General features: G+C 46.2%; 1 protein-coding gene across 2 annotated transcripts in view; it reads left to right on the top strand.

The window, feature by feature from the left end:
- Nucleotides 1-27,124, top strand: part of CCNJL (cyclin J like) — an 83,982-nt gene that overhangs the window by 37,845 nt on the left and 19,013 nt on the right. For both annotated transcript variants that reach the window (XM_040443766.1, XM_040443759.1), the window contains one exon: nt 18,716-18,929. In XM_040443766.1, the coding sequence (XP_040299700.1) occupies nt 18,716-18,929 (214 nt within the window). The remainder of the gene's footprint in view (nt 1-18,715; nt 18,930-27,124) is intronic.

The following is a 27,124-nucleotide window of genomic DNA, read 5'->3' as shown; positions in this document are numbered from 1 at the left end:
CATTGTGGAAGACAGCTTTGTGCTTGATGACAGTTGATTTTTCTCACCATTGCAAAAATCCCAGACAGCTCAGAGCATGTCTAATTCTTTGGAGTGTACCTCTGTTTTTTTCTTAACTTTTATGATAGAAATTTTTAAAGATACACAAAAGTAGGGAGAATAGTAAAATGAATCCCCATGTACTTTCCACTTAGCTTAGTACCTGTTTCATCTGTTCCCCAGACAACATGTGATTTCACATATAAATATCTGCTAACAGGCTTTTTTTTTTTAAAGTAACAACTTTGGGGATGCCTTGGTGGCTCAGTCGGTTAAGTGTCCAACTTTGGCTGAGGTCATGATCTCACGGGTTGTGGGTTCAAGCCCCGCATCAGTCTCAGTGCTGACAGCTCAGAGCCTGGAACCTGCTTTGGATTCTGTGTCTCCTTCTCTCTTTGCCCCTCCCTGACTCGAGCGCGCTCTCTCTCTCTCTCTCTCTCTCTCTCTCTCTCAAAAATAAATATTGAAAATTAAATGTAACAACTATGCCACCATCACACCTAACAAAATTAACGATTCATTAATATCTACTATTGCCCAGTCTATATTAAGCTTCCCCACTTGTCTCAAAAATGGCTTTTATAGTTGGTTTATTCAAATCATCATCCTGATAAGGTCCATGTATTACATTTCTTAAAAATTACTCTTTAAGGGGTGCCTGGGTGGCTCAGTTGGTTGAGCATCCAGCTCCTGGTTTTGGTTCAGGTCATGATCTCGTGGTTCATGGGTTTGAGTCCTATATCAGGGTCTGTACTGACAGTGCAGAGTCTTCTTGGGATTTTCTCTCTCTCTCTCTCTCTCTCTCTCTCTCTCTGCCCCTCCCTTGCTTGCTCTCTCTGTCTCTCAAAATAAATAAATAAACTTAAAAATTTTTTTTTAATTACTCTTTAAGGTTTTAATTCTCTGATAGACTCCCTTCCCTGCACCCCTCTCCCTTAAAAGCATTTTTTCCCCATGACCTTGATTTTTGGAGAAACCAGGTCATTTGTTCTGATAAATGTCCCCTACCTTGATTTGGCCTGTTCCTTCCTAATGGTATCATTTAACTTGAGTTCTCTGTTAACAATTTGGTTTATATACTTCCCTACTCTTGTGGGATTTTAGTGTGCTGTAACCTACTTTTTGTCTAGCTAGCTGTCAGCTCAAACATCGCTTCCTCAGAGAAGCCTTTCTTTACTCCCCTCCAGACAAGGTCGGGCCTGGGACCCTTGTTACATTCTCAGACCACCGTGCATTATTGCTTCAGCACTCAGCATGATTTGTAATTCTATACTTATTAATGGGATTATCTGATTTAGAACCAGCCTCCCCCCTAGACAGCAGGCCCGCGAGGGCGGGCCAGGGCCGTGTCTCTTCAGCTCTGAGCAGAGTGACTGCTGCACATCAGAGACACCTTATCTGGAGCCTGTGTCCTACAGCCCACACACTGCCTTCCTGGATTTCGCTGTTGAAACAGGCTTTTGGGGCAGGTAGCATGGCTCCCAGTAACTCCACCCTGCTGGTAGAGAAATGGCCTCTGAGAGCTTAAATGCTCAGCCAGGACTTCCCTATTAAGTGGGAGAGCTGGGGCTTTGAGACCGTGCGATCTGCTGTGCATAGTGTGACTTAGGACGGGCAAAAGAATTGCAGCCAGCCTTGAAGTCAGTGATGGGGTAACACGAACTTCCCCTCGAGGGACGTGAGAAAGCGGGGGTTAGTGGGACAAGGCTGTTGGTTCTGAGTTGATAGATCTCGTTAGTCTCTCCTTTTGTGTTCATTTTCTGTTTTGAAATAATATCAAACGTACAGGAGAGTTGCCAACATGGTTCACAATTGTGAACATTTCACACATTTGCCTTATCATTCTCTTCTTCCATCTTGATACTTTTTTTTTTTTTTTTTTCTGGAAGCAAGTTGCAGGCGTTATCCCTTAATACTTCAGGGCTTATTTTGTATGGTTACTTTTGAGATTGGCCATGAAGTGGTTTGTGGGAGAAGTGTTGTCAGACCACTAGGGATATCTTCCCAGTTGTCAGGAACCTCCCTGGAAGCTTGCTTTGGGAGGAAGGGATTTCAGCATTCTGGTGAGAAAGGAGGAAGCCCAGGGCCACAGGCAACCTTTCTAGACCATGAGTGGGGATGGCAGAATACTGGCTTATTTCCTTGGACCATCTCCATGGCCTTACTGGCAGACAGCCCCTTCAGTCAGCATTTACTGAGCCCCACGTATGACCTGTAGACCTATGGGAGGCTCTGCCAGGAGAGGCTGTGGACTCAACCACACCCTGGGGGCCTCAACATCAGTAATGATAGTCCACGTTAATGTACATTAATGGATGCTTGCTTGATACACATTTCCTTCCATTATCAAAGTCCTCAGGCAGCCCCCCCAGAAGGTACTGTAATTATCCTCATTTTACAGGTGAGACTCGGGAGAATTTAGAGAGTTAAATGACTTACCTAAAGCCATGCAGCTACGAAGATGGCAGAGCCATGATTTGAAGGCAGGCAACCTGGCTCCAAAGCTCACACTGTGAACCACTGTACAGATGGTGACATCCCGTTGCCTAGAGACACGTGAAAAGCTTCAAAGAGGAGGTGCTGTTTGGGCTGTGTTCAAAGGATAAGCAGAAGCTTGCTAGGCAGAGAGAGGCGTGGAGGAAGTTCATCTCTCAGGGCACAGGGCAGTGAGTGATGGTCACACAGTGACTTGCAAAGGGCGGTCTAGTGAGTGGGGGAGGGGCAGGAGAGGGGCCGGGAGCATTGGCTCTGGGGATGTGGGTCTCCCAGATGTGTACACGTATCCTGCGAGCACGCACAGTGGTATGAGGAGGGAGTGCTGGATCACTGGGAAATGGCCTTGGCCTTGGAGACCTGTGTCTCCAGTGTTGGTGGTGGTCCAGAGAAATCGCATCTGAACCAGGGCAGGAAGTGGAGAGATTTGAGACTTTGAGGAAATAGAATCAAAGGACCAGTTAACAAAGGGGAGAAGGGTTTCAAGTTTCTTACGTTTTTCCATTGCTGAGCATGATGGTCCTTTGTCACAGTGAACATCATTCTTAGAAAACTCCTAGCATATGCTAGTTTCTGTGTCCTCTTTAAAGACTCCCACTGCCCACCAAGTTGATGTTTATTGGGTGCCTACAATAAGCCAGATAGTGTTAAATCCTTGATTCATATTATCTAATTGATTATTAATGTTGCTTAAGAAAGAAAAGACAAGGAGGGACCCCTGGGTGGCTCTTGATTTTGGCTCAGGTCATGATCTCACGGTTTAAGTTTGAGTTCCACGTTGGGTTCGGTGCTGAGCATGGGGCCTGCTTAAGATTCTGTTTCTCTCTCCCTCTGTCCCTGTCCCCTGCTTTGCTCTCTCTCTCTCTCTCTCAAAAAAAAAAAAAAAAAAAAAAAAAAAAGACGAGTTAATTGTCCTGACCACTGACCACGGCACTAGTAGTTCCTGAACATCAGTGCATGTTCATTCTTGCATTCAACACCTATTTTTAGCAGCTGACCACATGCTAAGCACTGCCAGCTGCTGGGAATATAAGTGGTGAACAAAACAAAATTCTCTACCTTTATGGAGCATATAATGAAGCATCAGGCTCGGATGACGTGCACGTAAAGCACAGATGGATGCCCAGCTGTGTCTCCAGGAAGTCAGATACAGTAAGTCAGGAAATGGGGAATGCAGTAGACAGCTAGGGCTGCCTCAGACTGGGTGGCTTAAAACAGTAGAACTTTACTCTCTCATACTTTTGGAGTGCTCCTTGGCTTATTGCTGCATTCATGCATTCTCTGTCTCCATCTTGACCTCGTCTTCCTCCTGTATCTGCTTTTGCCTAGTCTTTCCCCTGTGTGTCTAGATGTCTCTCTTTTCTGTTCTTATAAGGATACCAGTCATTGGTTTAGGGCCCACCCTAATCCATTACAACTTTATTGTAAGTTGGTCTCATCTGTGAAGGCCCTGTTTCCAAAATCACATTCTGAGGTTCTGGGTAGGTAGGGGTTTGGGGGAGACATTATTCAACTCAGGACAGGGGGAAGCCTCCATTTTTCAGGGAATTCTCAGAAGATTCCAATGTCTGGGATCAAATGACCATAGTTGTAGAAACCCTGGACTATATATCAGCAGGGGAATGGAGGTAGTGGTTGTGGTAGTGGTTACCTTACTGACCTGTTTCAGGCTGCATGGTAGGGTCAAGGTTCCCAGGAAAATCCCTCAGAAGGAATCTGGAAATTGGGAACGGGAAGAGTCGAGTGAAGAGCTGCTGGAGCCACAGCTTAGGAATGGTGACCCAGGAGGGAAGGGGGAGAGATCCAGGGGTTGGACCTGTTACAGAGAACCACCATGGAAGGGGGTGCATCATGACCCCTGTCCCTTCATAACAGAGCATGTGGGAGAATGAGGGGCACCCCCCATTGAGAAGATAAGGTGTGAGGGATGTGGTCAAATCAGGAAGTTGCCGAAATGAAGAATATGGGGGACAGTTTATAAAAAGACCATGAGTGTTGTCTTTGGGGTTGTTGGGAGGTTTCTGGGGCAGGACCATAGAGAGGCAGACACACATGCCTTTGGCCGCAGTTGGATGCCAGCAGCTACAGCCAGACCTGTCACAGAGTATGCTCTGGACGCCATTGGCTGTGGCTCCTGGGAACAAAGAGGCGTGTCTGGAGCTGGCCCTTTTCTGAGTTCAGGGGGCCAGTGAGAGATGTGGTGGCTGGAGATGACCTTTCTCTCTGCTGGAAGACAGGCCGGAGGTCAGCAGGAGGGGATGTCACTGGCATTGTTGGCTTTATGTGCTGCAAATCACCCTCTTGAGGGTGTCGAAATAGTGTTCTTGCAGCGATGTTGGTTCTTTACCGAAAATACCTTCTTGGGCTTTATGAAGCAATTGGGGCAGAGAGGGGAAGGAGGGTGATCCTTGAACTGTGCAGGGCCTCTGGGGTCAGAGGTGTGTACTTCTGAGGCCTCTGAAGAGCCAACTTACCCACCTCCCCTTTCTTTTTCCCTTTCAATTTGCAAGTCTCCGCTTCCTGTTGGTCACCTTGGTTACACATGATGTTTCTTCATGTCTTGCTACTCTTTGTTCTCAGGCAGACACCATCCCTCGAGCTGTTTCCCAACCAGCTGGCCCAGTGCCTGGAGGCCCAGCCTCCCTAGGGAGGCAGCAGTTGGCAGCACTGAGGATGAGCATGGCGGGAAGCACAAAGGAGACCAGTGTGGTTTTCCTTCAGCGGCTGGTGTGGGAGAGCAACTTGCCCCTGCTCTACACCTTGGGCCACTTACAAAGTGGTTGTCACACTCAAAGCAGCACCACACCCCAGGCCCAGCCAGTCCCTCTGATGTCCAGGTCCAGGATTTGCCACTAACCCACAGGGCGGCTTTGGCCATTGCACTTCTGTGCCTCATTTTTCTGGGCATCAGCCAGTCCTGGTGGTGCCACTGACTGTGCCCAGCTCAACAGGCTGAGTGCTGCGATGGAGAGCCCAGGTTGAGTTACAGCTGTCAGTAGGGCCATAGTACAGTGTGAGGGAGAAGTGGGGGCATGTGTGTGCAGAGCAGCTAGACTGGAGGCGCGTCTACCAACACGTGCACATGCTCACACTTGTCTCTTGGTGGTGGCATTGCTGGTGAATTTAATTTTCTTTGTATTCATATATGTGTTTTCTAAAATTCCTACAGTAATAAAATATTTTATAACCTGTTAAATATAACATTATTTTGGAAGGAAAACACAAACCTAAACTATCCCATAGAGTCTGCAAAGCAGTGTTATGAGCATGGAATCAGAAAGCCCAGATTCAGATCCATCACTTACAAACTGGGGGACCTTCAGCAAGTTATGTAGCTTCTCTGAGCTGTCCTTGTCCTGAATACTGGGATGCCGATAATCCCCACCATGTGGGCTTGTTGGAGGTGAGAGGACAGAATGCATGGAACATGGTATCTGGCAAAGGAAATACACAGAGTTTTAAAACCATATACATATACATATATATATATATATATATATAGAGAGAGAGAGAGAGAGAGAGAGAGAGAGAGAGGCATGTATATAAAATGGAAGGTTGTATAAAGCTGTTCATCATAATGAGTGATTCCAGATACTCATGAAGACCAGACCAGAGAGGAGGTATAAGAACCTGGGGATGCTGAATTCTGTCTTTGCCTTGGTGTGGCAGTGACAGTAGACAGGTGCCTCAGTCTACATAGCAGTAGGTGGTTTCCAGGGAGGAACCAAGTCTGTGTTTACAGAGGACTGGGAATTGCCAAAATTGTAAATACATATGTAATATATTAAAATGTGTGTGTGTATATATATACATATGTGTGTGTATATATATATATATATACATACATACATACATACATATATATATAAATGTATGTGTATTATACACATATATACACATATGTAATATATATATATATGAGACAGGGAAGTTGAGGGGATTTAATTTGGAGCCCGTCCGTAGACCCCACAAGGCAGAGCACCCGGCTCTTGGCTGCCAGGGTGAGCTGGCATCTCTGTCGTCTTGTGCCTCTCCTAGGCTCTGAACACCATGGCTGTGTGGAAATTCTTACCAGGGCAATTCAACAGGTGAAAACTGTGGCTTTTCATCTCAGAGAGCTTTTCAGTAAACCTTTCGGCTTAGCATCATCAACTTGTTGGGAGTTGAGCCAGGGATTTTCTCTGGAGTCTCACCTTGCAGATGCATTGGAATTTAATGTCCCCAGCACACCAGTGCCCAGCTGCCAGCACCCTAAATCACCATCTCCCGGAACAAGCTCTCTGGGATGTTGTTCCTCTGCCCCCATCCCCCCTAAAAAGGGATGGTGGTGATGGTCATCTGTGGATAAACAGATTTAACCTAGAGTTTCCTAAAACTATGTGCGTTTTTTTTCCTGAACAAATGTTTCAGGGATTCCAGTGAGCTAATATCTGATTCCTTTTTAGGAAGGAACAAAGTAGTATGCAGTATATAGTATGGCCCACAGATCCCTGTTCTTCAGGGAGTATAAAATTGGGCCTGGGGTGTCATGGAACACACACGGGGAAACATTGCCTTTGAAATGACTGAGAGTAGAGTATGTAATTTAGAATTCTTGAAGTTCCCAGTCCCTTATAAAACACCACCTTTTTCCTCTGTGTTCAACCCCTGCTGCTGTTGGGTAGACTGAGGCACCCCAAGGCAAGGACAGAGTTTTCTCTTTCCCCTAGAATTCAGCATCCCCAGGTTCTTACACCTCCTGGTCTTGGGGAGTATTTTGATTTGCACATTATGATAGTTTTATTCAACCTCTAAGATCCCAAGCAAACCATTTTTACTTCCCTTTTCATTTCAAGTATGTGCCATTCTCCAAATTCGGACGTTTTGTTAATTATTGAGTATTTCTTCTGTGTCAAGTATTGGAGTCACAGAGCTGAACAAGACAAACCCATCCCTTTTCTCATGATGTTTATCGTTGAGGAGTGAAGAAAGACACTCAAAGTGAATGGATGGATGGATGGATGGATGGATAGATAGGTGGGGAAAAGTTCTAGGTGCTTGGGCAATATCTGAAAGGCATATGACCAGGAAGCACTGTTTTCAGAAGTGACTTTTAAGCTGAGATCTGAAGGAAGAATAGGTGAATGATGAGAAGTAAAACCATAAGGCAGTTAGAAAACAACACAGTACAAGACACCAAGTCTACAAAATGTAGACCTCCCTTCCTCCCTTCATATGAGAAAACAAGGGTGACCAGCTGAACTTTTACAGTGCACATGACCTTCAAACTCCTCTGAGGTTAGCCTCAAAATGCCGGCGTAGCCTGTGTGTGAAGAGCACAAGCTGAATCTTCTCCCCCATCTGTCCTTCAGCAGTGACAAGCCAGGGTCCCTGCCCAGCAGTCCTGGCTGTGGGCTTGGGGCCTGTTGAACTGCACTTCAGCCTGGCCTCACCTGTTCTCCCAGGCACATCTGAGACCAGCCCAGGTGTAGAGTGTTTGCTACCTCTGCCAAGGTCAGTGCCTCTGTGAGAAAGGGGAGAGCACTGGAGGAGCAGACACATGCATGGAATCTTCAGAAGCCTATCCACACAGCCCTGCCGCCACTCTGTGTATTCCAGTTTGGGCTTTGTAGGTGTTGTGAGTCACTTGTCTTCAGCCTTTTTCGGAAAGCTGTCCCTGTCAATAATCCTCTTTCTGCCTTGGAATCCCCAGACAGAGCTCTTGGTCAGCAAGGAGAGTGGTTCCTAAAGGACGCAAGCCTTTCTGGACATGTACCACCTTCCTTTCCTCTAGAATGGTGCCTCTGGTCACAGAACTGTCCCGCATCATGGTGGAATTTCCCATTCAGGGGGCAGTGTCCCCCGCATTGGTTACCCCAGGGAAGGATGCAGGGCTGGCTAAGGGAGACTGGGGCAGGACAGGGATGGCCACAGGCAGGGAGAAGCTTTCCCGCAGCTGGTGTTGGCTGAGGTGCATCATGAACACTCCATTCATTTATTCAAACATTCATTCGTTCATTCATTCAGCAGATATTTTTTAGCCCTTAACTGTGTGCCAGGTACCAGGGGTACAGCCCAGACCTGGAGAGAAAAATGACTCCCTCCCTCACAGAGATCACATTCTGCGGGGTGCAAGGAATAAACCCTTTATTGGACAGTCACTGCTCAGTGTAAGAACACACAGGCTGCTATGGAAGGGCAGTTGGGGAAGGCCTGTCTGGTGAGTGACCAGAACAGAGACCACAAGGATGAGAAATGGCCCAAATGCCAGAATGGGGATCTGGTGGAATCACGACACAACCTTATGATGACAAAATGCTAGGCAGCCATTGAAAATATGGTTTCTGATGCTGTCTTGAAGGGGGAGTTGGGCATACTTGTAGATTATGACTCTGTTTTGTAGAAGTTTGCACAGAGGAAAATATCTGAAGAATCCGTGTAAAGACGTGGCTCAGTCAGTTAAGTGTCTGACTCTTGATTTCAGCTCAGGTCATGATCTCACAGTTTGTGAGTTCAAGCCCCGTATCAGGCTTTGAGCTAATAGGGCAGAGCCTGCTTGGGATTCTTTGTCTTCCTCTCTCTTTATCCCCTCCCCCGCTTGTGTGTGTGCGCACTCTCTCTCAAAAATAAATAAATAAACATTAAAAAAAGGAATCCATGTAAAACTTACTAGGACTTTTCATGAGAGATCGTAAGTGATATTTGTTATTTTTTTCTACTTTAGAAAAGTTGTCAGTGAATATATCATTTATAATTAGTAAAACGGAAAAAGAAAAAAAGGTCACTACTTCTGGGTTGGACCTGGGTGGGGCCTTGCATCTTGTGAGGACGAAGTGGGATATTTAGCACAGTGCTGACATGGGGCACGTTATTATTAAAGGGCTGACTTTCTCAAAGACGTGATGTGAAGTTACCAGGGAATCCTTGGGGATACATTTTGAGCTGGGCCTTAATACAGTGGGTATCTAGTCCCTCCCTCTGTTTCTTTTCAGACTGGAAACACAGTATTGAAGTAATAAAATGTCTATACATTGAATGTTTTTAAAATTTCAGTCTTTTTTTGAATATTACTTTTCAATTTATTTTTATTAAAGTGTAGTTGACATACGATGTTATTAGTTTCAGATGTACAGCATGGTAATTTGACAATTTTATACATTAAGCTGTGCTCACCATGATAAGTATTATTATCATCTGTCACCATACAATGCTATTACAGTATATTGACTGTATTCCCATGCTGGACTTTTCATCCCTGAAGCACTCTTTTTTTTATGGGCATAACATTATATTAGTTTCAGGTGTACAACATAAGGATTCAATATTTGTACATTTTGGGAAATGATTGCCACAATAAGTATAGTTAGCATTTGTCACTTCACCTAGTTACATTTTTTTCTCATGATGAGAACTTTTAGGATTTATCTCTTAGCAACTTTCAAATGCAGAATACGATATTACTGTCTTCACCATGCTGTACATTATATCCCCAGGACTTATTTACTTTACAGTTATAAGTTTGTACCTTTTCACTCCATTCACCCATTTCGCCCACCTCCCACCTCCTTGCCACTGGCAACCACCAATCTGTTCTCTGTGAGTTTTTTTTTTTTAACTTTGAATGTTTCTTTTTTAAAAAATCCACAGTGTTGAAAGCATGAAAATAAAAATCACACAAGATCTCAGCCCTCCAAGATACTGCTGTTAACATTTTGTTGTATATCTAATAGTTTCTTCTTGTCCATTGTTACTGTTTTTTTAAAGCTTATTTATTTTGAGAGAGCACAAGAGTGTGAATGGGGGAGGGTCAGAGAAGGAGGAAGAGAGAGAATCCCAAGAGCAGGCTCTGCACTGTCAGCACAGAGCCCGACGTGGGGCTTGAACTCTTGAACTGTGAGATCATGACCTGAGCCAAAACCAAGAGTCTGACACTTAACCAACTGAGCCACCCACGCGCCCTTCCATTGTTATTACTTTTAAAAACCAAAATAGGGGCGCCTGGGTGGCTCAGGAAGTTGGGCGTCTGACTTCGGCACAGGTCAAGATCTTGCGGCTCAGGTCAAGATCTCACGGTCAGTGGGTTCCAGCCCTGCATCAGGCTCTGTGCTGACAGCTCGGAGCCTGAAGCCTGGAGCCTGGAGCTTGGAGCCTTCTTCGGGTTCTGTGTCTTAGTCTCTCACTCTTGCCCCTCCCCTGCTCGTGCTCTGTCTCTCTCTCAAAAATAAACAAACATTAAAAATAATAATAATAATAAATAATAAAAACCAAAATAAACTTTGATAACAGAAGTGTTTTTTGGTAAGGTGGATTGCACTCCCTGCGCCTGAACTCCGTCACGGCCGCTTGTCTCTGTGCCCCAGCCTGCTCATCTCTGGTTATGGCTGAGGAACTCGTGCTCTCTTGTCTGGCTCAGGTGATAAAGGGCCAACAGCTTGTGAGGGAGAGTTTCTGGAAGCCTCTGCCTGTCCTGCTACCCCTCCTTTTCTGTGCCCTCCTCCCAGCCTTTCTGCTGGCCACAGAGATGTTGCCCCTGCCCTGCCGAGAGGAAGGTCACTCTGCCTGGCCCCGTTCCTGCCCTTCCTGCCCCTTTCCGCCCACACTGGCTGCTGAGTGCCTGCCAAGTGCCTGCCTAATCCGGGAGGGCTTTACAGGCCGCCCCTCGCAGGCTGCTCTTTTGTTTCTGGAATCCAGGCCCCTCACCAGGAGGGGTGGCTTCATGCACCCGGGCTGCTGTGGCCTTTAAGCTGACTTAGGTCAAAAGTGCCTGGGGAGGAATGCGGATCCTTAGAGCAAAATCCTTGTAATGAAGGCCTTTTCCCCCTTAATTGGGTTACAGAAGGAATCAGCTGGGCTCTCAAACTAAACAGGGTAGGCATGCTGGCGTCCCACATTGTTGTTCATTTGCCAAGGAATCACCCTTCTCAGCGCCAGAAGCTGAGGCTGACTCCTCATTCCATTTGACTTCAGGGTTCTGTGGAGGACAAGGGGATGGGTAGGCTTCCTTCTCTGCAGAGGCCCCCAGGCCCAGCTATAAACCATCAGGTAGAAAGCTTCCCTCCACCCACCAAAGCATTCCATCCAACAGTTCCTCTGAGAGTCCAGAGAGCCTTTGACAGAGGCAGATAAGCTCAGTTTATCTGAAGTTTGATTGCCCAGCTTGAGGGAAAGGCCACTAATGCTTACTGATTGCTGTCAAGTGCCAAATATTTTACAGTTAGGGCAGTGTGACCCCCCATTTTTCAAATGTGCCCCATTTTTCAAAAGTGCCTGGGGAGGAATGTGGATCCTTAGAGCAAAGCCCTTGTAATGAAGGCCTTTTCCCCCTTAATTGGGTTACAGAAGGAATCAGCTAGGCTGATGAGGACCCAAATGAGGGCACTGGGGTTCCAAATTCACATGCCCAAGGTTAATAACTGGGGTGGACCTGAGATTCCACCCCAGAACTGCCTGACTTAACTATCTGTGCCAGACTGCTCCCCAATATGTGGGGAGAAGAGTGTATTTGATGCACCGTGGTACGTTACAGTATTCATTCTTTTTGTTTTTTAAAGGCTATGTTTTTAAAACAGTGTGAGGTTCACAGCAATATTGAACAGAAGGTACGGAGATGTTCCATGTACCAGCTGCCCCCGCATGCATGCACAACCTCCCCCATATCCACAGGCCCCACCAGAGGAGTACATTTGTTACAGTTGATGAACCTCATGACACATAAGTGTCACTTAAAGTCTTTTGTTTTTAATGTTTCTTTTTAAGAGAGAGAGGGAGGGGCAGAGAGAATCTCAAGCAGGCTCCGCACTGCCAGTGAAGAGCCTGATGCCAGGCTTGAACCCACAAACTATGAGATCATGACCTGAGCTGAAATCAAGAGGCACATAACTGACTGAGCCACCCAGGTGCCCCTGTCACTTAAAGTCTTTGGTTTACATTAGAGTTCAGCCTTGGTGTTGTACATTCTGTGGGTTTGGACAAATGTATAATGATGTGTATCCATCATTATAATATACGGAGTAGTTTCATTGCCCTAGAAAATCCTCTGTTTGGCCTGTTCTCTCCCTCCTCCACCCATCCCCTGGCAACCACTGATCTTTTAACCCTCTCCATAGTTTTGCCTTTTCCAGAATGTCATACAGTTGGAATCATATAGTATTTAGCCTTTTCAGATTGGATTCTTTCTCTGAGTAATGTGCATTTAAGTTTCTTTCTTGCCTTTTAAAAAAATTTTTTTTAACTTTCGTTTATTTTGAGAGAGAGAGAGCATTAATAGGGGAGGGCAGAGAGAAGGAGAGAGCGAGATTCCCAGGCAGGCTCCACAGAGTCCAATGTGGGGCTCAAACTCAGGAACCGATGAGATCATGACCTGAGCTGGAGTCAGACACTTAACCAGTTGAGCCACCCAGGCACCCCTCCTCCTTGCCTTTTCATGACTATCCATTCCTTTTTACTCCTGCAGATAGTTTTTGAGCACCTCCCTCTGGGCACTGGGCAAATGGTATAGGCGAAGTGGACTTGACCTCCACCCTCCGGAGCTAGAGTTTAGCAGGAAGACACATGTAAATAAGTACATACCTGGCCGTGAAGAATAGCATGCTAAGAGAACAAGGGGGCTTGATTTGGAATGATAAGGAGTCAGAGAAAACTTAGGAAGGGACATTTAAACCAATATCTGAGGAATGAGCAGAAATGGGGGTGAAGAGCATCGCAGATGGCTGTTCTACTTTCAGAATCCTGCCCACTTTTGACACTCAGCCTCTTCTGGGAAGCCCTATTTGCCAAATCCTTCTTGACCCATACTGTTGCCTGTTCCAAAGGAACATAACTTTTTCTTTTTTTTTTTTAATCTTTTTTTTTTAACATTTATTCATTTTTGAGAGACAGTGACAGAGCGTGAGTGGGGGAGGGACAGAGAGAGAGAAGGAGACACAGAATCTGAGCAGGCTCCAGGCTCTGAGCTGTCAGCACAGAGCCCAATGCAGGGCTCGAACTCACGAGCCGCGAGATCATGACCTGAGCCAAAGTCGGAAGCTCAACCCATCCAATGAGCCACCCAGGTGCCCCCTTCATAACTTTCTGTTTTATGCATGGATGACTTCCTTTGGGAATCTGCTCACGCCAGCGGACCCTTTTCTCAGGAAAGTATACAGAGGGAGCTCTCTTCTCCCAGTTGACACAGGAGAAAGTCCAGAAGGAGTTAAGCTTGGCCGAATTGAGCAGTCAGGGAAGTCAGGACTCTGCATATCTGACCTGTTGTGTTTTGGGACTCTGAACTGCCTTGATGGGGGCAGTGCAGTCTGGGCCAAAGGTCACTTGTCTCATTTCCGGCAGCTGCTGCCTACGGAACACCAAGGATCTGTGACTGTGGTTGCGTCTTGTCAAGAGCCTCAGAGCCAGCTGTTTAGAGGAAATACCCAAGTAGCCTGCAGGCTTGTGGGGGCTGCCGGAGGGTGGAGGAGGAGGCTGCTTTTGCAGCTGCAGCCCCGCATTGGCTGCTGCTACCAGGTGTCTGGACATAGCCCTGGAGGAGCCTGGCTGAGAGATCTTCATGCGTAGCCACGCTACCAGTGTTTATGCCCTGCTCTAAGCCCTTCAGGGGCTCTCTGTTGCCCGCGGAGCAGGCTAGATGTCTTAGCAGGGTGCACAAGATGGGGCTGCCCGCCGTCCTCACCTGCTTGTCTGGGCACACCCTACCTGTTTGGCTGTTCAAGTGCCCCGATTCCCTGGGTGGGACACCTGTGTAGCTTTGCCAATGCAGTTTTTCCTGCTGAGCTTCCTCCCTTCCTGTATCTTCAACAGTCACTTCCTTCCAAATCCTGGCTGGATGGATCTCTCCTCCTTGAAGCCTCCACTGCTGCTCCCTACTGATGGGCTGAGGGCATTCTCCACTCACCACTGCAGTTCATTCCTCTTTCCTCCCCAGCTCTCCCCCTCCCTGCCTTTATTCCTTCCACAGCTAGTATTAGGTACCTGATGATGTTTGGACACCCCAGGGTGCTGAGAAAACAGGGATGAGCCAGAGCAGACCCAGACCCTGCCCTCAAGGAGTTTGAAATCCCACAGTGGCCCATAAATTCATCAGACAATGAAGATGAATAATACACAAGTCAAATCTTTTCTTTAAAAAAGTTAAACTGACAATAAAAGATTGTCTCTGTGATTTAAATGAAAAAAACCGGGGTGCCCCCCTGGCTCAGTTGGTGGAGCTTGCGACTCTTCATCTCGAGGTCATGAATTCGAGCCCCATGTTGGGTGTAGAGATTACTTTAAAAAGAAAAAAAAAGACAGGTTGAGAAAAAGGTACATTGACAGTCTTGTGGTCTCAGATCCCTTGCAGGTTAAGTAAAGCCTGGGGTTTCAGGACTTTGTCAAACTCCAGTTTATGTGTAAACATGAGGGAGAGAGAGTACTTTGTTCACCTTGGAGCACCTTCCATGAGCAGAGCCCTGGGGTTAGCACGAGAGATGTCCTGGGCTCAGAGCTCTGTGGGGGAACAAGCCAGAAGAGGAGAGATCCCAGCGTGAAATCTCAACGCAGGCTTCACTTTCACAGGGAAGGCCTTTCTCCCTTTGAGAAGATGGGGGCGTTCACTGCTCAGGGTTTTCCTTTGTAGTGTTTTGTCTTTGTTTTTGTTTTTTAAGGAGGCTCCATACTCAGTACCGAGCCCAACGCGGGGCTTGAACTCATGACCCTGAGATCAAGACCTGAGCTGACATCAAGAATCAGATGCTTAAGGGGTGCCTGGGTGGCTCAGTTGGTTAAGCGTCCAACTTCAGCTCAGGTCACGATCTCGCAGTCTGTGAGTTCGAGCCCCGCGTCGGGCTCTGGGCTGATGGCTCAGAGCCTGGAGCCTGCTTCTGATTCTGTGTCTCCCTCTCTCTCTGCCCCTTCCCCATTCATGCTCTGTCTCTCTCTGTCTCAAAAATAAATAAACATTAAAAAAAAAAGAAGAATCAGATGCTTAACCAACTGAGCCACCCAGGCACCCCTCCTTTGTAGTGTTGATCACCATTTGGAATTGTGTAATTGCCTTATTATTTGGTTCCCATCTCTTACTGGTCTAGAAACTCCATGAGAATGGTAAAAAGATGGCTTTATTGAAATACAATTCATATATCATAAAACTCACCCTTTGAAAGTATACAATTCAGTTGCCTTTAGCATATTAAGCATTGTGCAACCATCAACACTATCTAATTTCAGAATGTTTTCATGATCCCAAAAAGAAACCATTAGCAGTCACGCCCCCCCCCGCCCATTAACTTCCACCCATCCCTAGCTCCCAGCAACTACTAACGTACTTTATGTTTGTATGGACTTGCCTATACTGGACATACCATATAAATGGGATCATACAATATGTGGCCTTTTATGACTAGCTTTTTTTCACTTAGCATAATGTTTTCAAGAGTCATTCATATTCTTTCCTTTTTATGGCCAAGTAATAGTGTGTGGTGTATGGATACATTTTGTTTTTCCATTCATCAGTTGATGCACATTTGGGTTGTTTCCATTTGGAGACTGTTAGTGATGCAGGTTGGCTGCATCCGAGGACCCAGAGGAAATCCTGCAGGACCAGCCAAGAGGGTCTTTGGCTTCTCACAGGATAGAAATTAAGCACAAGCCGAGAGGAAGTGAGAACAGCATTTATTGAGGACTTAAAGCAGATACAGACAGAGTGGGTGACTCAGAAAGGAAAGAGGTGTGAGTCTCATGTTTGCTTGGGGTCTGGGGTTTTCATTGAGGATATGGTCAATGCACGTGTCTTCTCAGGCATCCAGCAACAAAGAGAAGTGTTTAGGTGTCTTCCATTAGTCACTTATGCCCTGGAGCCAATGGTCTTGGTGAGTCAGTGGTCTTGGAAAATGGTTCACGAGGACCCACCTCATCATTCCTTAGATGTTATCTGCTGCGCTGAATGACTCCAAAGAAATCATTAACTCCATGCCCTTTATAAGGAGAACATACATTATCTGTACCATAAAGTGTGTGTAGAGTGGAGGTATAGGTCCTAGCAAGAATAGAGGCAACAAAAAAGTAGTCTTTCATGGGGTCCATTCAGTTTCCCTATCTTGTTATGAATAAAGCTGTTGGAAACATTCCTATACAAGTTTTTGTGTGTCCATGTTTTCATTTCTCTTGGGCATACAGCAAGGATTGGAATTGCTGGGTCACGTGCTTCCTCTGTGCTTCATGTTTTGAGGAACTACCAGAGTGTTCTCCACAGTGACTGCACCATTTTACCTTCCCACCACCAGTGGATGAGAGTTCCAGTTTGTCACATCCTCACCAACACGTGTTTATTTTCTGATTTTGTTTTTCTAGTAGCAGTTGTAATGGGTGTGAGGTGGTATCTCACTGTGGTTTTGATTTGCATTTCCCTAATAATTGAGTGTTGTGCATCTTTTCATGTGCTTATTGGCCATTTCCATGTCTTCTTTGCAGAAATATCTAGTCAGTCCTTTGTCCATTTTGAACTACGTTGTCTTTTTATTGTTGAGTTGTGGGAATTCTTTATTCTGGATACAGCCTCTTATTGATACATGATTTCCAAACATTTTCTCCCATTCTGTGGGTTGTCTTTTCACTTTCTTGATGTTGTCTTTTGAAGCATGAAGGTTTTACATTTTGAAGTCCAACTTAGATGATCTTGCTTCTAGTTCTGTTGCTTCTAGTCACATCAAAGAAACCATTGCCTAAGTGATAAAGATTTGCTCCTTTTGTAAGAGTTTGATGGTTTTAATCTTCCATTTAGATGTATGTCTATCTTATTCTAGGTTATATTCCCAGTGCCTAGAATAATGTCTGATGTATAGAAGGCACTCAATACTTACCGAGTTAAATGAATGAATTAATATATTTTGAATGAATAAATGAATGAATGAACAGATATCTCTTGTCCCAGAGCTGTTGCTATCTCAGTAGAGCCACACTGAGAAAGTGGCTGAGAAAGTGGCATGATACAGACAAAGGGCTCCAGTCTGTTTTAATCTCACCCCCAGGGAACCTGCCTTTAGTAAGCTCTCACAGTTCCTTTTCTGCCAGTTCCCCCTTTCCCACTGTCCCTCAATTTTGCTTCTCTTTAGTTTCTCTACTTGACAAAATATAGCTACGGCATTTCCTAAATAAATAATATCTGGCCTACTTTGGTTAAATTGCAAATATAGCAGATACATAAGAAAATTTTTCCTGTCATTAAAAATCTTGGTTGGCTTGATATTTCTCTTGTTGGCTTATGTTGGAGAAATAAATTTGGATAACATGGCAGTGTACAAATTACAAAGTAAAAGTTGCCTCGTTGGGTGGAGGGAAATATGTTTGGAATTTACTTTTAGAAAAAAAATGTATGTGCATGCAGAGAGAGAAAATATAAAATAAAAACTGAGGAGCCTGGGTGAAGGGTATTTCAGGAGTTCTTTGTACTATTATTTTAACAGCTTTTTGTGTATTAAATATTTTTTAAATGTTTTGGTTTTTTTTTAAAGAAAGAGAGAGAGAGAGTGCAGGGGAGGGGCAGAGAGAGAAGGAGAGAATCCCAAGCAGGCTCTGTACTACCATCACAGAGCCCGATGTGGGGCTCGAACTCATGAGCCATGAGATCATGACCTGATCTGAGATCAAGAGTCAGATGCTTAACCAACTGAGCCACTCAGATGCCCCATATATTAAATATTTTTTAAAATTCATCTCTCACAATCCCACCCAGAGAGGCAATTAGGCTGGGGTCCCTGAGAGGTCACTGTGTGCTGGGTGTTTACATTCATTTTCTATTTAATCCTCCCCTCAGCTGTTGAGGAAGAGGCAAAGGTGAAGGCAGGGGACCGTGCTGGCACGACTGGGTTGAGTAGTGCAACTGGAATTGGGATGCGGGTCTCTGACCTCCAGGCCTATATTCTTTTATGGCTTGTATATCTCAAATACTAATCCTTTCCCCAGGGAATGACTGGTGTCTTTGGTGCCGATTATCTCCTTCATGTGCCTCTGTCATCATATCCTTGATACTTCACGAGCCTGTGCTCACTGAGGGCAGATGGGAGATGGTCCAGGAGTTTCTGGAATAGAGGGGCTGCCATCCTGGGACTTGAAGGGTCTGGAGGGAATCACTGCCCCTCACCAGCCAGCAGGCAGGCCCCCGTGTCTCGCTTTCCTGGGGCATCCGAGGCTCTCAGGAGGCAGCCCTGACCCCCCTTCTGTCCCTCCTGTGCTCCAGGAGCTGAAGCTGCCCGCCTTCCGAGCCCACTCCCCACTGTTGAAGAGCCGCCGGTTCTTTGTGGACATCCTGACCCTGCTGAGCAGCCACTGTCAGCTGTGCCCCGCGGCCCGGCACCTGGCTGTCTACCTGCTGGACCACTTCCTGGACCGCTACAACATCACCACCTCCAAGCAGCTGTATGCCGTGGCGGTCTCCTGCCTCCTGCTCGCAAGTATGTGGAAACCGCTGCTTCCCACCCACTCCCCCCCCCCCTTAGAGCCTGGGTGCTCCTGAGTCATTTTACATTTCTGAGGTCTTTGCACATCTTCTGTGTCCATCCTTTGCTGAATGCAAACTATAGTCATAATAATCAACACTTTCTTTAGCGTCTGTAATGTTCCAGGCTAAGTGATAAGGATTTTAGCATCTTGATTTTAATGCATCCACACTATGACCCAAGAGACAGAGAGACGGGTACTTGTAGTACCCCCATCTTACCGAGACATAGAGAGATTAAGAAGCTTGCTTTGGGTCATCTAGCTAGTATATAGCAGACACAGTTTGGGCCCAGAACTGCGTGGTGCCAGAACCTGTACTCTTAAGGCAGTGTCACCAGAGGCATAGGGCCTCTGAGTGTGCTATTAGGGGAATGTATGTCAGGGGAAACCCTAACAACCACTGCTCTTAGAGGTATGTAGAAATGTGACTGCTTGATTGGGGCCAACCAAGACCCATTGTGTTGTCGCCAGGCCTGGACACCAGGCCTCAATCATCCATTGAGGCCCAACAAAAAACACAGCATAGCTGTCTGTCTGTCTGCCTCAGTAGGGACTACCGCCTGACTATGCTGCTCAGGTCATGTGCTTAAAACACAGTTCTGTCATGCCATCCTGCTACTTAAAATCGCCCCCTGGTTTACCAACAATCTGAGGATACGGATCGTCTATCAAGGTCCTGTCTGTCTGACCTCATACATTTCCCCTCTTCAGGCACTGAATCCCAGCTAGGCCCCCTCCTGTCACAGAACTTTGCCCATGCTGTCTCCTCTGCCTAGAAAGCTTCCCCACCCCACCTGTCTGGGCCCAATTAAATGTCACTCAGGCCCCACATCCTTGAGAAAGCCTTCCCCCGCACACTCAGCAAATACACATTTCCATGGCATCATGCACTCTTAATTAACACCCACCCCCACTACTAAACAGTAAGTTTTGGGGAGGGAAAGGAACCTAGTACATCATAAGACCTGAAAAAAATATTTGTGGAATAAAGGAAATGAATGAAGCTAGAGGTTCCTTCCGAGCTGGGCTTTCACACCTCTCCAAGGTGCCCTTAACGGAAAGGAGTGACGTGCCCCAAAGTGGCCAGCTACAATCATGACATTTCCTTGACATCTAGTATTTTCTTCTGACAATTCAGTCAGAGTTTACATTCCCCTCTACAATATGTTATCATCCTGTTTTATTATATCGGCCCCTCTCCAATCCTTGAGTCCCACCGATGCCACAAGAGGATGGTACCCATTTTCTCCTATGGCTCTGTCCTCGGCATGCTGCCCTGAACCCCTGTGGCCACGATCACCCAGTTCCAGAAGCACAGCTATAGAGGTTTAAACATTCTGTATTGTTTTCCACCATGGCACTTTCTACCTGTTATTCTAATCCCTTTGGCTGCTTTGGGTGTACAGTCTTCCAATTTGATTTGCTCTACCTTGGGCCAGCTGATTTCCTGTGTTCTACAGAGAAGTCAGTCTTGCTGGGTGGGAATCCAGTCTGCTTGCTACCTCAAAGTCCCAAAACAACATGTAGCTCCCTTCCGTCTTGGGAAGAGATGCAGGGCTTGCAAGATATCACTGTTGGCCGAGGGCAGAACGGGCATCACATTTCAGGCGGCCTAGGAGAAGTCCGCGCCATGGCCTTTGGCCTGCTGCTGTCTGTGATCTATGGGCTGCATCGAGGCCCCATGGGGGCAGGGGACTTAGATTTCCATGAGGCCATGGAGGCTGTCCTCCAGCGTCTGTCTGGGGAGCTGGGACGTGAGGCGCACACTGGAGACTCCTTTGTGCTGCCGCCGTCATGGCAGAGGGAAGAGGGCCTTTCAGACAGAGAGGCAGACACCCCCACCCACATGTCTGAGGGCAGCAGCCAGCCTGGGGCAGCAGGAACGGATTTTTCAGGACACCTGCCATATGCTCAGAGGCCCAAGGAAAGAAAAGTTTCCATGACAGCCTGAAATCCTATTCATTGCTCCCTCCCCTCTCCCCAGGCTGACTATTAGCTACAAGGGGGGGGGGTGGTCACCTTGCCTCAGGAAGTTTTGAGTTCTGCTAATTCTGTACCAGATAATTCCTAGATAAGAAGAGTAACATTTCTTGCACCCACCTGTCAGTTTTTCAGTTTTTAGAGCTGTTTCCAGATAAGAGCCTTTGCACAGATGGAACCTTCTCACCTACCTGCAGCCCCTCTGCCCCCATAAATCAAGGGTCAGTCAAGGGTCCATATCTTGGTCAGACCAGTGGAAGTCAAGGGTCAGACCAATGGAAGGAGGTGGAAAAGCAAGCGCTTATAGGTTGTTCCATGGTGGACTTGGTCTTCCTATTATTGAGTTAACTGTTCATGTAACCTACACGGGATAGAATCCTACCATAAATATAATCTAGATGTAAGTATACTGTAAATATAGTAGAGCCACTGTCTTCTTTAATCTTTCATCTTTTACAGCTTCCCAGCCCCTCTTTTTGTTGTTGTTATAGCTGTTTAATTAAAAGGATAATTTGGCAGCATGGAGACCCCACAACTTCCAGGTGAATGGGCTTTGTCAGCGTGCCATAACTGTCATCCTGGTGGCCGCAGCTTTATTACTTACTAGCCCCTTTCTCCACACCCGGCTGTGTGTCAAGCACTTAACACCCATGTCTCTTGGAATCCTCCCAACCAGCCTATGTGGTTGTGCTGTCATCTGCCCATTCCGTAAGCTCAGAGAGGCTGAGTAACTTGCCTATGATCACACAGCTCAGGAGTTTTGTTTGTTTTTTAAATGCGGTAAAATTCATATCACAACATGAAATTTACCATTTTAGCCATTGTGAACCATACAGTTTCACGGCGTTTAGTACATCCATTCACACTGCTGTGCAACTGTTGCCTCTCTCTAGTTCCAGAACATTTTCATCCCCCCGAAAGGAACACTTGTATCCATTAAGTGGCCACTTCCCATTCCTTCCCACTCACAGCCACTGGCAGCCATTAATCTGTGTTCTATCTGTACGGATTTGCCTGTTCTGGACATTTCGTGTGAAAGGAATCCTACAGTACATGACCTTTTGTCTGCTTTCTTTCACTTAATGTTTTCAGGGTTCATCCAAATTGTAGTGCACATCAGTCCTTCATTCCTTGTCATGGCTGAATAACACTGTTGTATGGGCATACCACAATTTGTTTATCCATTTATCTGTTGATGGACATTTGGGTTGTTTCCACCTTTTGGCTGTTATTATTAGTGCTGCTATGAACATTCAGTACCAGTTTTGTTTGAACACCTGTTTTCAGTTCTTTTAGGCAGAAGCCTAAGAGTGGAATTGCTGATTAGAATTGGCTCTTCAGTGTTGAACTTTTTAAGGAAACCCAGAGTTTTGCTTTTGCCTAGCTATTGCTGCTCCGAGATGACTGGGTGTTGAGTGCTTGGCCAGGGCATGAAGCAACCTGAGAAGGAGAGAGGGTGGGGAAGAAAACCAAAAAGGCAGGAGGCATGATCAGGGTGGCTTTTTTGGTAGGGCAGCATGGCCTTAAATGTGAGACGTTGTTATTACAATCAAAAAGGTATGAGATACATTTTTATTATGAAAAAATCCAATTATATAAAAATTCATTTCCGGGATGTCTGGGTGGCTTAATCAGTTGAGTGTCCAACTCTTGATTTCATTTCAGGTCATGATCCCAGAGGTGTGGGATTGAGCCCTGCGTCGGGCTCCATGCCAAACATGGAGCCTGCTTAGGATTCTCTCTCTCCCTCTCTCTGCCCCTGTCCCACTTGTGTGTGTGTGCTCACACTCTCTCTCGCTCTCTCTAAAAGAAAAAAGAAAAAAAATTGTTTTCCCCAAACCCATAGTCCTTTTGCCACAGTTTGGTGTGTATACTTCCAGACCCAAACATATTTATGTGTTTTCATAATTGGGAAAATAAATCTATTTTTGTTGACAAGGTGGTAAAAGGAATCCTAGATCACACCCATATAAACTGCCCAGTAAACAGAATTGCAAGATTCCCTCCCTCTCCCCCATTCCATTGTACTTTCTCTTCTGGATTGTGAGCCCCATCCTGCCCCTCACTGACTGCTTCTGGTATGTGAAGCGGGAAAAGCTAAGGGTGACAAGTTTGTTTCTTGGGGTAAAGTTCTGACTTTCAGGCTTTTGTAGGTGAGGCTGAGTCCTCTGCTAGCCTTCATTTCAGCCCTCCTCCTCCCCAGAAGAGGAAAGCATCAAATGCGGGGGCAGAGTATCCTTTAGCTCACAGTGAATCTGTCATGCTGTGATGCATGTACCTACAGAAAGGCTCACCTTCCCACTGCAAATTTTGTTTTAATTTTTTTAAATGTTTCTTTATTTTTGAGACACACACACACACACACACACACACACACACACACACACAGTGTGAGCAGGGGAGGGGTAGAGAGAGGGAGACACAGAATCCAAAGCAGGTTCCAGACTCCAAGCTGTCAGCACAGAGCCTAACTCAGGGCTCAAAACTCATGAACTGTGAGAACATGACCTGAGCTGAAGTTGGATGCTCAACGAACTGAGCCACCCAGGTGACCCCAAAATTAGAAATAGTATACTCATTTGGACAGTGAGATTCACAGAATAAAGTAAAAAATCTGCTGCCTGTCCCACTCACCAAAAATACCTTCTGGGAGTAGTTTCTTATGTCTTTTTCCAAAATTGATCTACTGTAATTCCTCATAATTCAAAGATTCCATACTTGCGAATTGACTAAAATTTGTGGGTTTTTTAATTTATTTTGAGAGAGAGAGAGCAGGGGAGGGGCAGAGGGAGAGGGAGAGAGAGAGACAGACAGACAGACAGACAGACAGACAGAGAGAATCCCAAGCACTCTCAGCACAGAGTGTTGTGGGGCTCAGACTCACAAACCGTGAGATCATGACCTGAGCCGAAGTTGAGAGTCAGGTGCTTAACCGACTGAGCCACCCAGGTGCTCCTCACTAAAATTTATTTGTAATCTCAAAATCCATACTCACAGAACTTTGGCGGTCATTCGTGGACATGTTCAGAGGCACCCAGTGTGCACGTTCCCAGCTGAGGAACAAAGACAACACACTGCCTTGTTGATTCAGCTCTCGTGCTTAAAAACAAGGGTCCTTTTCTCAGTCTGTTTAGTGCCACATTTTCTCATTTTTCTGCTTGTTGGTGGTTTTACTGCTTAATACGGCCCCCAGAAGCATAGTGCTGAAGTGCTGTCTCGCATTCCTGAGTGCAAGGCCATGATGTGCCGTTCAGACAAAACCTGTGTGCTAGATGAGGCTTGTTCAGGCGCGAGTTACAGTGCTGCGGGCTGTGGGTTCGGTGATAATGAATCAACAGTATATTGAATAGAAATACACAGAACCAGGTTCTGTGTTGATCGATTGATGAAAACACGACCAGTGGCTCACAGGAACCTAACCCTGTACTTCCCTAGGAGCCCGGTTCTGGGTTCACTAGTTCCGCCTTTCCCAGTGAATTTATGGAACACAGCTTCTGCACATAACCAGAATCAATTGTGTATTTACACAAGTGGGTTAATACCAAGAGTGCTTTCTTCGTAGCACGTCAAGAACATCTTTCCTGTCAGTCTGTCTGGGTTTACCTTACTCTTCCTTGACTGCAGAGTTCTCTATATCATAAACACTGACGTCTGTTTGATTACTCCACTGTCGGTGGCCATTTCGATTGCCATCTGGTTTTTTCACTACTGTCAACAGTACGACGACAGCTGTCCTTTTCCCTGTATCTTTGTACAAGGAAGTGTGAGAAAAATGCCCAGAGATGGAAATGCTTGGGACAAAGGTGTGTGCGTTGTGTGCATGTAAGATTTTGATAGGAAGCACTAAATTGCCTCATGAATGACAAGATCCCTTTTCTCAAATTGAACTTAATTTGTGGGAGCCTTTGGAACCACACTTCTCTACCTCAAGAAACCATCAGTAGAGGAGCAGTGTCCCTCCCCCATGCCGGCCCCCCACCTGTGTCTACTTAGGGCTTTCCTTCTGTGCTCCCAGCAGGGAGTACCTTTGCATCCCTCCTGCTGCCTTGCCCTGTCCAGGATGCCCAGATGAGAAATGAGTTCCCCAGACCAATTGCTTTTAAGACTCCTCAAGCCAGAAATGAATAGTCTCATCTCTTAGCGAAGGTACCAGTGAAAACCACTGCCTACCAAGGGCTTGTGCTCTCTGGGCCTCAGGAAATTCTAGGAGTGGCCCATCTCCGTCCCAGTAAAGCACCTTCACTCCCCCCTCAGTCACCCCTGCATCCTTCCCCTTTCCTCCCCCTGCTTTGATTAGCAACTGCTGCTTCTGAGAAGCAGTTTCTTTGAGAGCAGGGCAGGGGGGCGGTGAGATGGGGTCTCCCTGTTGCAGACTTGAAAGCAGTCTTAATCTCTCCTGGTGAAGGGGATGAAGGAAGGCAGTACCTTCCTGCTGGGGGAGAAGTTAAACACACCAGCTCTCCCCAAGCTGGGAATAGTCGAAATGCCCCTAGGGTACTAATCGTGGGCAGTGGATGCAAAGGGGTCCGTTTTTCCAGGTGGCCTTTTTCACCGGTGTACTTTAGACAAAGCAAAGCAGGAGATTCACTTACAGGATTAAACCCAAATCTGCAAGGAAATATGGCTGCCCCCATGCAGGAGATAATTCACGGGGGAGTGGCTAGGAGGAATCCTACATTCCCTTCCTGCCATGGTTTCCCATTTCAGAAAATGAAGACGGGTCTTACATTTGATGTGTGCACTTAATATTGACAGTCGTTTATTATTTCCTCCAAAGACTGTGCAACATCAATGGTGCCTCTTCTAATCAGTAGCATCTTGGTGGTGGCCCCACAGCATGGGCTGGACTGGAAAAAGTGGTCTGTCACCTGAGGGCCACACCAAATACATCCGGACTTAGGGCCCTGATGTTGCAGTGCTGTGAGTGAGGACATGGTGATTTTCCATTTCCTGTTCCCATCTCTGCAGACTGGCAGGCTTAGAGCTATTTTCAGGGGAAGGATTTTGTGTGACATGTTGGTCAGGAAACTGGCTGGGCCGGAAACTCAGAAATTGTACAGTTTGCCTTAGCAAGTTTAGTGCTCAGGCCTGTTTTTCCAGGGCCTGGGGTTCTGGGATCCAAGTAGGGTTTTTCTGTGGCTGGGGAGAGTAAGAAGGAAGTCTTAAGATGCATGGGTTAATTGAAGATGCAATGTTCAGGAGCCCATGACCCCACACAGGTAAGTCATTTAAAAAAAAAAAAACAAAAAAAACACAAACATTTATTGGACCTCTGCCGTATACCAGAAGCTATATACCCATGGAGGCAGTGGCAAACAGAAGGAATATCTATAGTCCCTGCCACTGAAGATAAGTCATTCTACACATCTTTACCTCCTATGCACTGAGCCTGGGAGGTAGCTGGGAGCACAAAACAAATCTAATCCCCATCCTCATGTTGCTTATGATCTGGAGGCATCTCCTAAAGAAGCAGCCTTCAAGCCAGAGACCCAGCAGGTCTCTGGAGACATGCCAAGAATGAGCCAGTGACCCTTCTAAGAAAATCTAAATGTCCTTACTTTCAGGAGAATAGCCTGGCCCACATCTTAGCGGGAAGATGACCAAGACATTGACGTCAAGCACCCTGTCTGCTCTTCACGCTTATCTGCAGCCTGGCTGCTGAGAGCTAGGCATTTATCTTTCTTTTCTTTTTATTTACTTTAACCTTGAACCCTCTCTGTAGTGAATACTGTGTCTTACCAGTACCTTCTCCCTTGTTACAGTCAGGATTGTGTTATATGCATTCTTCTGTTAATGCTGAAGAGGAAGAACTTTAGAGTCCTAATTCGTTAGTCCTCTTGCCCCCTGGGAGAGCCACTGGAGACTTTTCCAGATTATATCTCTTCCTTGTCTCACCTCAGAGACTCAGGCTGTCCGTGGTGGAGACATTTCACTCCTCGGGTCACAGCAGCCTGCCCTTCACTGAGCACCCACCACCTAGTCAGCATGAGTGGTGACACTACAGGCAGGGCAACTTTGGTTGGCTTTAAAACCACTTTCAGACCCAAAGAAACAGGCCAGCTGTTATACCCCTGGGTGGTGAGATTAGAGAGTATTTTTATGTTAGGTGTGTTTGCCTGGATCTTTTCTCTTTTCTTTTCTTTTCTTTTCTTTTCTTTTCTTTTCTTTT

Source organism: Herpailurus yagouaroundi, unplaced genomic scaffold (assembly GCF_014898765.1).
Source record: "Herpailurus yagouaroundi ecotype Mexico unplaced genomic scaffold, PumYag 29, whole genome shotgun sequence".
Classification (NCBI taxonomy): Eukaryota; Metazoa; Chordata; class Mammalia; order Carnivora; family Felidae; genus Herpailurus; species Herpailurus yagouaroundi.
Note: the sequence above shows the minus strand (reverse complement) of the source record. Positions and strands in the feature narration are given on the sequence as shown.